Below are 12,371 nucleotides of genomic sequence, written 5' to 3'. Positions count from 1 at the left end.
GTGTGTATTGTGTGTGTGTGTGTGCGTGCGTGCGTTTGTATGTGCGATGTTTGTGTTTGTAATAAAGTAAGTGCAAGAAAGTATTATCATAACTCACCGTGAGTTTATCAGTTTGCGTCTGGGTTTTTTTCTTTCTCAGATGCAAACTCATCTGGTTGTGCGTCCACGCGTACTTGCGTGCCAGTGCATGCGTGCGTGTGTGAAAACATGAGTGCGTGCATGCACCCAGTACCTGTACTGTGTCAGTTCGACTGACCTTAAGGCGAAATAAGAGGAAGTAGATATCGGCATAATATTAATATTAGCCACTATTTGCATTTCATATTATCCAAAATATCGTTCGGGGCCCCACTGAGACTGATGTCGAATGGAACCATCACAACACGCAGCCCTTTGAGGATTAAAGATACATTCTTTTGAGTTTTGGGTTGCTTGTCTCTTCTTTTCCGCCGGGACCGCGCATGAGCGCACACAGAAACGACCTTAGTTGTTACTGGTTTAGTTGTAATTACAATGGTTCAAAAGTTCGCACTCCAAAACGACCTTTAATGTTACTGGCTTTGATATTCAAATGATGAAATTCTCTTGCTCCTTGTTTTACCCATGCGCTTGACTAACATTTGATTGCTTTGTACGGAATGCAGGTTCATGCAGTTAAGCTTCATTGAGCTTTAAAAAAGGTTTCTACGCAGAAGGCTCATAAGGCTCGTTTATTCAAAAATGCAAAGACTTTCAGATGGGATATTTCGAAAATAACTCGATTTAGCCCCACGTGAGGTTCACAGTCCCATTGGGTGAATCTCAAAGGGTCGCTCTTCTTTCATGATGTGTCATCACCTCCACGGGATTGATTCGGGATTATGCCCCCCCCCCCCCCCCTGTTCATTCCGTAATTCTTTGTTCGACAGAGACACGGTGTGTCAACTGATTCCGTTCATCCATCCACCGGATGTTTCCGTTCATACAGCCTCATTTTCGTCACTTGCTTGGGGAAAAACGTTGTGGTAAGTCGTGTGGGCAGCGCGCTTGTGTAATATTGAAAGAATAAGGTAGCGAAATGGTTGGGCTTTTCGTACGAACGGAAACATGCACTTTTATTTTGTACGAACGGAAACATGGTGTATGAACGGAATCTGCATGTTTTCAAAAGACAAGTGATTGTACAAAAGTCATGGGTTTCTATAAACGTCTGTTCAAGCGAAACAGGCAATGGTTTTGGTGATCATGTGCAAATCAGGGGTCAGATTCGATAACAGAGCGAGAAAAACAAGAAAAAGTTTTAAAAAATCAGGCAATTTTGCCACGTTCGGCCCGCGTATGTTATCATTAGGATTACTAGCACCTAGGTACTTATCGTACACATAGCCCAACCATTTCGCTACCTTATTCTTTCAATATCACACAAGCGCGCTGCCCACACGACTTACCACAACGTTTTTCCCCAAGCAAGTGACGAAAATGAGGCTGTATGAACGGAAACATCCTGCGGATGAACGGAAACATCCGGTGGATGAACGGAATCAGTTGACACACCGTGAGAGAGAACGGATAGGCAACAACAACGATAACCCGTTGCATTTTACCGGTACACCAATGCACACACGCACGCAGACATTCAGCCAATTCCATATCCCGGACGGCTTATTCTAGTCAGATAAATTGCATAATTGTACTTCTTTTAGTTTACTGTGCACATACAATTCCAAAATGTTCATGGGCATGTGAGCACTTATATCAGTGTAATAACTTAAGTAAAATCACTAAAGGCCCGTTCACATAAGTAGCGTTACCTGTCTGAGTCCACTACTCACTGATCGATGTCCAACAACTTAAGGCCTTTTCAAACACGTAGCTCCTCCTGTTCGCGTCCTGTATATACTTATTTCTAACTACTGAAGGATTTTTTTTTTACACAAGTCAATTCTCCTGGTTGCGTCATTAAAGGCATATAGTCCTTCCCGTGTAAACGACTCAATTCACCTTCTCAGATCTAGCCTGGCTTCTGCATGTGGTGGGACCATATCCTTCCACATAAACACATACCAAAAATCAAAAGTCTGACTGCTTTCTTTGCAGCGTTGGAAACTGTTGATTAACTTTTTTTTTAAATTGTTTATCAAAACATTGATCTTTGGTGTGTGTTCAAGTGGAGGGATGGTCTTATCCCATTTAAAAGCCTGGGATGATCTGACATAGCCAGCAAACAGGGCTCCCCAAACTGTGCATCCCTGCGTCCTACACGCACTAAAAGTCGAAAATACGTACTAGAAATTCATGTAGGGGATACCGTGACGCACTAAACCTGAAAAGAGGAGGTCTCAGGACGCATTATATTTTGGTTATCATGGATACCGTCGGTACTGTCTTAAAACAATGTTCTGTCAGATCTGTACCGACGCCAACTTACAGAGTTAATACAACCGATATGACAATGACGTTTTTGTGAAGGGCTGAGAACTTCAAAAAGTCGGCATTACATTGAAATGAACGCTCCAAAGACTCTTACCCGACAAGGATTGCACGCCTTCCAAAAGCAAGGATATAAACCTCTAGGCTGGTCTTCGGATTCTCTACATTTTTACTGAGGAAATCGGACATCTAAGATGGAGCGTGTGTGTGTGTGTGGGGGGGGGGCCGCTGGCAGGGAAGAGGCTGTGCCTTTAAACACACGTAGCTTCTACCTGTGTTGGGTTCCCACTGACTCGATGTCTAACCGTCGCTAACAGCCCTTTCACACACGTAACGTCTCCTGTTCGAGTCCGGCAAAACGTCGTCCAGCTTAAAGTCGTGCGCAGGACGAAGGGCCAGGATGTTGGAGACGTTCTTTGCGTTGTCCGGGTTGTTATTCCGCCAGTAGGGCGCAGTGTCCTCCATGTTGACCGTCTGGTCGGTCAGCCACACGTGGTCCGGCCCGCTGCTGGGAAAAGGCGTGTTCCACTTATCCAGGGGACGAGACGCGCCGATCATGAACGGGTCCCTGTTCCGCACGTACACTGGGGACAGAGGAAGGGCAACACTTTAGCTGTGAAGCGGGATAAAGTTTTTGTGTGAAAAGAAGCTGAACAGAACAAATAAAGTCATTCCACATTCTCGTTGCCCAGTGCAATCAAGAGACCATCGTCATGAGAAGGCGGTGGAAATGGATTAGGCATGTCATGCGAAGAGAGCAGGATAACATCACTTGGACTGTCCTGCACTGGACACCAGAGGGGAAAGCGCAAGAGAGGCAGACCCAAGAACACCTGGCGACGAACGGTGGAAGAAGAAATGAAGACCCTGAACCATACGTGGGGTACCACCCAGAGACTGGCCCAGAACAGACAGGAGTTGAGGTTCTTCGTTGCTGCCCTACATGCCAACCGGCACAACGAGCAGTATGTAAGTAAGTAACTTTGTTCTCGTATATTTTCGAAATCTCATCTAAAAAGAGGTTGACATTCAAAAGTCGTGTACATTTTTAATGGAACAAATCGAGGAAAAAATCGTATCTTTGTCAGTTTTGAGTAAACAAAATCGTTTAAAACAAAGTTAGCCTCTTGTTAGCCCATGTAGATTTTGTTTAACTTAAGACTGAAAAGTGTGTTTGCATTGATCGTCTTCAGGTTTTCCAAATCGAGCAAGTTTCCCCTGCGTGCTACTTTCACAGAACTGTTACTTAAAGTAATGAGTAAAGGGCTGGTTGGGCTGCCTAATATAAAAAGCAACGCTTGAGTTTCTGGCACTATTTCTTTTCCTTTTATAACTTTATCCTGACTCGATTAAATACAATTTTATTCAAACCAAGCACCGGTTCAGAGCTAGTTCGCACTGAAGTGCGAAGAAAGTTAAAAGGAATGTAAAGTGCGAAGAAAGTTAAAAGGAATGTACAACTCTCCATCGGGAAGACCAGTCTTTCCGGACGGAAAACAAGCATCATATATAGATTGAAACTGACACCAGACCACTGACCTTTAGGGTTGGTTCTAAAGAAGTTGATGAGAAAGTCCAGCTTCTCCACAGGGTCCAGGACAGCCAGAGTTTCGTTCTGCTCGACACATTTCTCACGTGCTTCTAACCACGTGTCGGGGTCCTCCACGGGCCTGAAGCACGCGCCGCTCCGCCGGTGTACCACATAGCCTGCCTCCAGTGGGCACGACACTGCACATTTCACAATTAAAAGTATTACTTTTAATGATACGTTCAGAAAATAAAGATCACGTTCTACACCCGTTCGCCCCCCTACACCCCCCCCCCCCCCATGCCCTTTTCAACATCATATATTTGTTTACAGTTTACTCCGGGGTTACTTTCAAGTGGGGTGCAGAACTGGGTGTTTCACCGGTACAAGTTTAGTGACTGCTTAATTAGTGTGGCATGATTATTATCAGCGTAAGTAGGACAAGCACTCTAGAAACCGTTTTTCTTTTCGCTAATTCGCTTTAAAATTTCTTTTAAATATGGAGCATGCACGATAACGCAGCACGAAATTGCATGATTCAGTTTTTGTCGAAATAGCTGTGAATAACTATAACGGTACACAATCTTGTTTGTAGCACGAAAGGTTCTAAACATAGCAGGAACTTGTTCGTCAGAACGGCACGTTTTGCCAGGTACCACCCCTCGATAACGACACCCTGCCCACAACGACTACCCCAAAAGATGCCCAACGAGTTTGTTTTTCTAAATATATAATTCACCTTTCCAGCGAACACCTTTGGTCGGTCAATTAGGTTTTCAGTCGAACCTCTCTATATAACCACTACCTTACGCACCAACAAAAAAGGGTACATTGTACTAGTCAGTCTACAACGACCATACAAAGTAGCGAACAAAAGTGGGCGTTATGTACAGATGGTCGCTATGAATAGGTGACTTATAAAGGAGACCAAATTTGCCGGAAATCGTTTGGGGGTCGTTGTAGGCAGGTGGTCGTTATACTAGTCTTTCGGATGAGACGAAAAACCGAGGTCCCTTCGTGTACACTACATTGGGGTGTGCACGTTAAAGATCCCACGATTGACAAAAGGGTCTTTCCTGGCAAAATTGTATAGGCATAGATAAAAAATGTCCACCAAAATACCCGTGTGACTTGGAATAATAGGCCGTGAAAAGTAGGATATGCGCCGAAATGGCTGCGATCTGCTGGTCGATGTGAATGCGTGATGTATTGTGTAAAAAATTCCATCTCACACGGCATAAATAGATCCCTGCGCCTTGAGTCCGAGTCTGGAGATACGCGCGCGATATAAGACTTCATATAACATTGAGAGGTGTATCCTTGGCGGATTATGACATTATTCAGTTATTCTGCAGAAAAACCAAAATGCTGGAGAAAAACTGTCTTTTCTGCAGCATTTCTGCATAATGTCATCTTTCGCCGAAGCAGCGTTTTTTTCTGCAGCAAAACATTTTGCTGCAGTAAAATTGAAATCAAGAATGCTGCAGTAAAACGGTGCTGTTGTTTTACTGCAGAAAACCTGTTTTTATTTTTTCTGCAGCATTTTGTACTGGCTCTTGGCGGATTATGACATTATTCACTTATTCTGGAGAAAAACCGAAATGCTGGAGAAAAACTGTCTTTTCTGCAGCATTTCTGCATAATGTCATCTTTCGCGAGAGCAACGTTTAGAGGTGGTCACATGACAAGTTCGACTGAACTGCTGCTTCTACTCATCAATCAATCAATCAATATGAGGCTTATATCGCGCGTATTCCGTGGGTACAGTTCTAAGCGCAGGGATTTTTATTTTTTTTATATTTTTTTATGCAATTTATATCGCGCACATACTCAAGGCGCAGGGATTTATTTATGCCGTGTGAGATGGAATTTTTTTACACAATACATCACGCATTCTCATCGGCCAGCAGATCGCAGCCATTTCGGCGCATATCCTACTTTTCACGGCCTATTATTCCAAGTCACACGGGTATTTTGGTGGACATTTTTATCTATGCCTATACAATTTTGCCAGGAAAGACCCTTTTGTCAATCGTGGGATCTTCAACGTGCACACCCCAATGTAGTGTACACGAAGGGACCTCGGTTTTTCGTCTCATCCGAAAGACTAGCACTTGAACCCATCACCTAGGTTAGGAAAGGGGGGAGAAAATTGCTAACGCCCTGACCCAGGGTCGAACTCGCAACCTCTCGCTTCCGAGCGCAAGTGCGTTACCACTCGGCTACCCAGTCATTCTGCTACTCAGTATCACTACTACATTACTTATGCTGCTGCTGCTGCTGCTGCTGCTGCTGCTGCTGCTGCTGCTGCTGCTTTTGCTACTACTACTACGACTACTGCTACTACTACACTAGCTACTACTACTACCACTACCATCGCCGCCACAACTTGAACTTCACAAACACCAAAATCACCACCAAGGAAACGAACAAGAACAATACACCAAAACGAAGCAAAAAAACATGCGTTCGTGTACACACTCCTCGACACACTGCACTACAGAACCATAGGGTTGCGTACCAGATGCAATCCTGTAATAGCGAAACCCTGTCCTGGGCGTGGTGTCGTTGGCAGACATGAAGACAGAGCGCTGTGGCCAGCACTGGTTGTTGCCAGTGTCATGGAACACCGAGTTGCAGTCTTCGCGTTCCTCACACTTTCTGCCGCATTCAAGCGCATTTTTCACAACCACCGGTGACGTCATTTCCGCTTCCGTTGCAACCAGATCGTTGAACGCAGCACTGCTGCGCCAAACGGTTGTCGATTGACATCTGAAACAGTAATCATCATCGTCATCACCATCATTAATCAGAAGAAAAAAAGAAAGAAACCAGAACAAGTAGGAGAACGAATTTCAAGTCCGGATACTTCATAGGGAAAACAACAACAGACTTAGGATCGCATTTCAGCTTGGTACCTTAACATTTCGTTTATTAAAAGGTTCAATCTAAAGTTGACGATTATTCCACATTTTTAAGAATGGGAATTTGAATCACAGAAGTGATAGCAATGTAATTCTTATTTTCTCCTGTATCCAAAAATATATGATTTTGTTGTGTTTGATTGGAAACTGTGCTCAAAACGAAAACACTGTTTAATACTAGCAACTTTCTTTAATTTTTGAACACTTAACATTAACATTTATCTATTCCTTTTTATTTTCAGATTCAAATTATAGTTTTATGTGTGTGACGTTGAACAAATAAATGAAAGTACATGTATCAACATGTATTTGTTATATTCTATTGAAAGCTCGAAGGCTAGTTATAGGTTATTTTCTGCAAGCTCCTTAAGCTTATTGAATTACTGAAACCAGCCTTTATCTTTCATTTTCTTCTATTTGCGGAAGGTGGTCCATGTGAGAGGGACACACACAAACCTTGAGGACTTGCTATTATTTTTTTTGGTACTAGAAATTCGGAATCAAGACTTTAAACAAATGCATTTTTAGCTGTCGTATATAGCAATTTGTGTGTCATAACGAGTGTCAAATGTAGAGAGAACGTTGCCAAAAGGTAAAGAGATAAATAGCCTGACGATTTTGTGAATTGTTTTTCTGCAACTCTTTTGACATTTGCAAGTGGCATAACAACATCTTCCCTGGTAAGAACACGTTTTAAATTACTAAATGAAGCGCATTGTTGAACATGTTCTGGTAATGTGTTCCAAATGTCAGTTGCAAATGGAATAAAGGATAATCGATCAAATCCGTTCTAAACTGTGGACTCGTTCGTTCTAAAGATCGTCGTCTGTGGTATGGAATTAACTCGGATCGTAAAGGGGGGAGCCTTGAGTTGAAATAATGGGGTGTTTTATTATAAACCATCCTATGAAACAAAACTATTTTGTGTCTTCGGCGCCGTTCTTTTTAGGAAGTAAATCCAGATGCAGCGTAAAGTTTAGAGTGGTTAGTGCCACGCACTGCGGCCCTATGCTCCACAGGGAGTCTACAGGAATAAGTCAAGTAAGTCAAGTCAAGTGCCACGCACAGCGCCGATTATTGTTCTTATGGCTTCCAAATGCAAATGTTCAAGTTCTTCTGCTAAAGGTACAATTATCCCATAATATATCAGCGTAATCAAACAATGGCATTATAAAGGTCTTATCAATAATGTCAACATTTTTCCGACTGAGCCTATACTTAAACAATCTCAAACACGCAATAATGAATTTAACGTGTACTTCCCATTTACAATCGTTTTGCAATACAACACCAAGATGTTTATGAATAGAGAAGTCGTGCAAATTTGTATTATCAAAATTCAAATCATGAAACACGGGATTTCTTTTCCTGGTAAAGTTCAATATCTCGGTCTTCATAGGGTTTATTCGACTTTTCATTTGACTGCCCAATCATTCAAAATTTCAGAACCAATATTATCATTTTGCAAACAGAGATACAAGCTTGTATCGTCGGCAAACAATTTCATAATTGACTCAATATTATCAACAATATCATTTCTATAAATAAGGAAAAGCAGAGGTCCAAAGACTGATCCCCGAGGGACACCGGCCTGGACCTTCAAATACGAGGACGGAATATCCTTTACCACTACGGCCTGTCTTCTGTCTTTTAAATAATCAACAAACCAATTTAACGATCCATTTTTAATACCTATTCCTTCTAATTTCTGTATCAGGCCTCTGTGCCACACTTTCTCGAAAGCCTTTGAAATATCGAAAACAATTGGTTGTGCTGACCAAGGATTTACAAATATAATCGAATAAGCATAGCAACTGATACACAGTAGAGACGCCTGGCATGAATTCTGATTTGGAAGGCGTCAACAAAGGGTTTCTTTTCAAATAATCAAACACATGTTTTTGCACACACCTTTCCAACGCAGCTGAGCCGGGATATTGGGCAATAATTTCCAAATGCATGTTTATCTTTTTTTTCTTAAAAATGTGTGTGCCATGGGCAGTTTTCCAAATGGAGCGAAATTTACCTTCACGTGCATTGCCTTTCTGTTCACACATGTTAATTTGTTTCACAGATCTTTTCCCGTAAAATTATAATTCAATCAGTTAATTTGATCCGGTTGGCATTTCAGCCGACCACGAAGGGCCATATCAGGACGGTGCTGCTTTGACATATAACGTGCGCCACACACAAGACAGACGTCGCAGCACAGACTTCATGTCTCACCCAGTCACATTATTCTGACACCGGACCAACCAGTCCTAGCACTAACCCCATAATGCCAGACGCCAGGCGGAGCAGCCACTAGATTGCCAATTTTTAAGTCTTAGGTATGAACCCACGACCTCCCGACCACTAGGCCAACCGGCCGTGCCCGGCGGTGAGATGGCCAGATCGACACTGCGCTTTCGACAGCGCTGCGCTTCCTCGCGCAGACACTGGAAACACGCTGTGCAGATTAACCTGCAGGAAATCTCCTTTGGTATCTTCTTTATCTATTTTTCTGGAGCTACGAAACCGAACAATGTAAAATCGTCTTCTCCGAATCGGCGAACTACAGCTCGGTGATAACTGTATCTATACCACAATCCTTCACGCGATCTGACCTAACCTTGACCCCTGACCTGGTCTACAAACCACACACACGACACAAACCAGTCACCTGTTTTTACCCCCCCAAAACCTCCCACCACCCGTTTTCTTTGGATACACACTTTAACTACATACGTGCCGACGAAATGTTGATCATTGCTTCAATACTTTGAAGCTGTTGCTTAAATAATAACCAGGTAAAATGAGTATTTCGGTGTTCAGTCAAATGTTAAAGTTTCTACCACAGACATACACGTTACATACATACATACGCACGCACGCACGCACGCACGCACGCACGCACGCACGCACGCACGCACGCCCGCACGCACAGACAGACAAAAGTTAGCATCGCATAGGCTACACTTACGTGAGCCAAATATACTGAAATTGTAATTCAAGTCTAAACAAGTCGCGTGAGGCGAAATAACAACATTTAGTCAAGCTGTCGAACTCACAGAATGAAACTGAACGCACTGCATTTTTTTTTACCAAGACCGCATACTCGTAGTTTCGTCAGTCCACCGCTCGTGGCAAAGGCAGAGTGAAATCGACAAGCCAGAATAGTGCGGTAATGGTCGCGCTGAGCAGGATAACACGCTTTTCTGTATCTCTATTCTTTTTAGCGTACTGAGTTTGTTTTGAATCCAAACATATCATATCTATAAGTTTTTGGAATCAGGGACCGACAAGGAATAAGATGAAATTGTTTCTAAATCGATTTCGGACAGTTAATTTTAAACATTATTTTCATATTTTTAATTTTTAGAGCTTGTTTGTAATCCAAATATAACATATGTTTATGTTTTTGGAATCAGAAAATGACGGAAAATAAGATAAAATTAATTTTGGATCGTTTCAAAAAAATATTAATGACAAGTTTCCGATTTTTAATAACCAAATTCATTAATTATCTTTTAAGCCACCAAGCTGACATGCAATACCAAAGTCCGGCCTTTGTCGAAGATTGCTTTGCCAAAATTTCAATCAATTTGATTGAAAAATGAGGGTGTGACAGTGCCGCCTCAACTTTTACAAAAAGCCGGATATGACGTCATCAAAGGTATTTATCGAAAAAAAAGTCCGGGGATATCATTCCCAGGAACTCTCATGTCAAATTTCAGAAAGATCGGTCCAGTAGTTTAGTCTGAATCGCTCTATACACACACAGACACACACACATACACACACACACACACACACACACACACACACACACACACAGACAGACAGACAGACAGACAGACACACACACATACACCACGACCCTCGTCTCGATTCCTCCCTCTACGTTAAAACATTTAGTCAAAACTTGACTAAATGTAAAAAGAGCAATATGTTGCGATCATCCCGCTTTATAATGCTCGTTTTTCGTTTACTTTGTGCACCAAGGGCAGAACGTAGCATGATTAGAAAGCGCATTCAGTTGGTCGCCTTTTAAATTAGATTACTTCAATATACCTTCTGGAACAAGATCGTGTACCCCGCTACAGATGCAACCGGGATATAGATATTTTTCTTTGTGTTTAAGTGGAAGGATGCTCTTATTGGAGATAAACGCCTGGGCTGATTGATCGTGATTCACAAGTAGTCTGTACAATAAGTTAGCTACCTTTAAGGCCGTCTCTTACACATGTATACATAATAATTCAGGTCAACTAAAAACCAAACTAAGACCTTAACGATGTATTAATGCAATTTTATCTTTCTCAGAATCATTTCTATGTAAAAAGCACACGCTATACGTACTGACTAACAATTGCAAAGAAAGGCATGTTATGAAGCCGAACACAGAGGACGAGGAATCATAAAATTAATATTTAAAAAAAAAAAGTCATGTTCAGACTTCACAACTTACTTGATCATGCCCACACACACAAGTATTGTTAGTAAAACATCCATAGATTGTGTCATGTTTCTTCTTGTCGGTTGAATCTGCTCCTTTTAGCTTCAGGCCTCTCAACTGATTGCAGACTGGAAGGCGCTTGTGTTCTATTGTTGTGCATCGACTGCATCAGGATAATTATCAACTTAAAGGAGCCATATGACGCTGCAACCATATTTTTAGACGATACAGACCAGATGTTGTTAAATGTAAGGTGGGTGGGTGGTTGGGTTTTTATTTATTGGGGGGGGGGGGGGGGGAGGGAGAATACTGAGAAATAGTTACACAACCACAAACAACAACAATAAAAAGTCTTAGTAATGCACAGAAAAAACATCCACAAAAGTGAAGTTAATTTATTTGGAAAGTATACATGTTTCTTTTTCTCGACGAGTATGGATGATAACCTGAAGCAAACCAAACATTTTCATAGCGAATAGAAATTAAAAAGAAGAAAAAACAAGATGGAACGATTTATATTGTACAAACGAAACAATCAGAATGAGCACTTCGACCTATCGGCCTTTAACATTGACAAGCAGTGCACTTGAAGATAAACAACAAACACAACATCGATGATATCTGTTACTTTCAAAATGGACAAAGCAAAATGAAAAAAGCAATAATTCCTGACCATGGAACGTTTTGCAGTCTATGTGTTTAAAGATTTTTTACTAGATCTATCCGCAGGAATGTTACATATTGCATGGCTTTCTTCCCAGATTTAGGATTCAGGCTAGGAAACCTTCACCAACCAGGGAATTTGGAGTGTGTGTGTGTGTGTGTGTTTGTGCGTGTGTGTGTGTGTTTGTGCGTGCGTGTGTGTGTGTGCGTGTGTGTGTGTGTGCGTGCGTGCGTGCGTGTGTGTGTGTGTGTGTGTGTGTGTGCGTGCGTGCGTGCGTGCGTGCGAGTGTACGTGCGTACGTGCGTGCGTGCGTTACCTGGAAATGTTTAAGTTTTACCAAAATATTGCCACCGGCCTTGTATCTTTCCTCCTTTTACCTGAGAAGTCAAACACTAATGTTGTTTGAGC

General features: G+C 42.1%; 1 protein-coding gene across 1 annotated transcript; it reads right to left on the bottom strand.

The window, feature by feature from the left end:
• Positions 1-1,571: 1,571 nt before the first annotated feature.
• On the bottom strand, positions 1,572-11,457 carry LOC138962477 (uncharacterized). The gene is made up of 4 exons (XM_070334315.1): positions 11,312-11,457; positions 6,459-6,709; positions 3,949-4,137; positions 1,572-2,993 (listed from the first exon to the last, which is right to left on the bottom strand). Exons 1-4 carry the CDS (start codon positions 11,365-11,367, stop codon positions 2,710-2,712), a joined length of 780 nt encoding a protein of 259 aa, XP_070190416.1. The 5' UTR covers positions 11,368-11,457; the 3' UTR covers positions 1,572-2,709.
• Between the last annotated feature and the right edge of the window lie 914 nt (positions 11,458-12,371).

Source organism: Littorina saxatilis, linkage group LG3, assembly GCF_037325665.1.
Source record: "Littorina saxatilis isolate snail1 linkage group LG3, US_GU_Lsax_2.0, whole genome shotgun sequence".
Classification (NCBI taxonomy): Eukaryota; Metazoa; Mollusca; class Gastropoda; order Littorinimorpha; family Littorinidae; genus Littorina; species Littorina saxatilis.
The sequence above is the reverse complement of the archived record's forward strand: the minus strand, read 5'-3'. Positions and strand labels throughout refer to the sequence as shown.

Excerpts from the sequence above, each read along its gene's own strand:
- LOC138962477 (XM_070334315.1), bottom strand. The coding sequence starts at position 11,367 with ATGACACAATCTATGGATGTTTTACTAACAATACTTGTGTGTGTGGGC. Across the intron at positions 6,710-11,311 it reads GTGTGTGTGGGCATGATCAA|ATGTCAATCGACAACCGTTT; the intron begins GTAAGTTGTGAA and ends TTACTGTTTCAG. Across the intron at positions 4,138-6,458 it reads CTATTACAGGATTGCATCTG|TGTCGTGCCCACTGGAGGCA; the intron begins GTACGCAACCCT and ends TGAAATGTGCAG.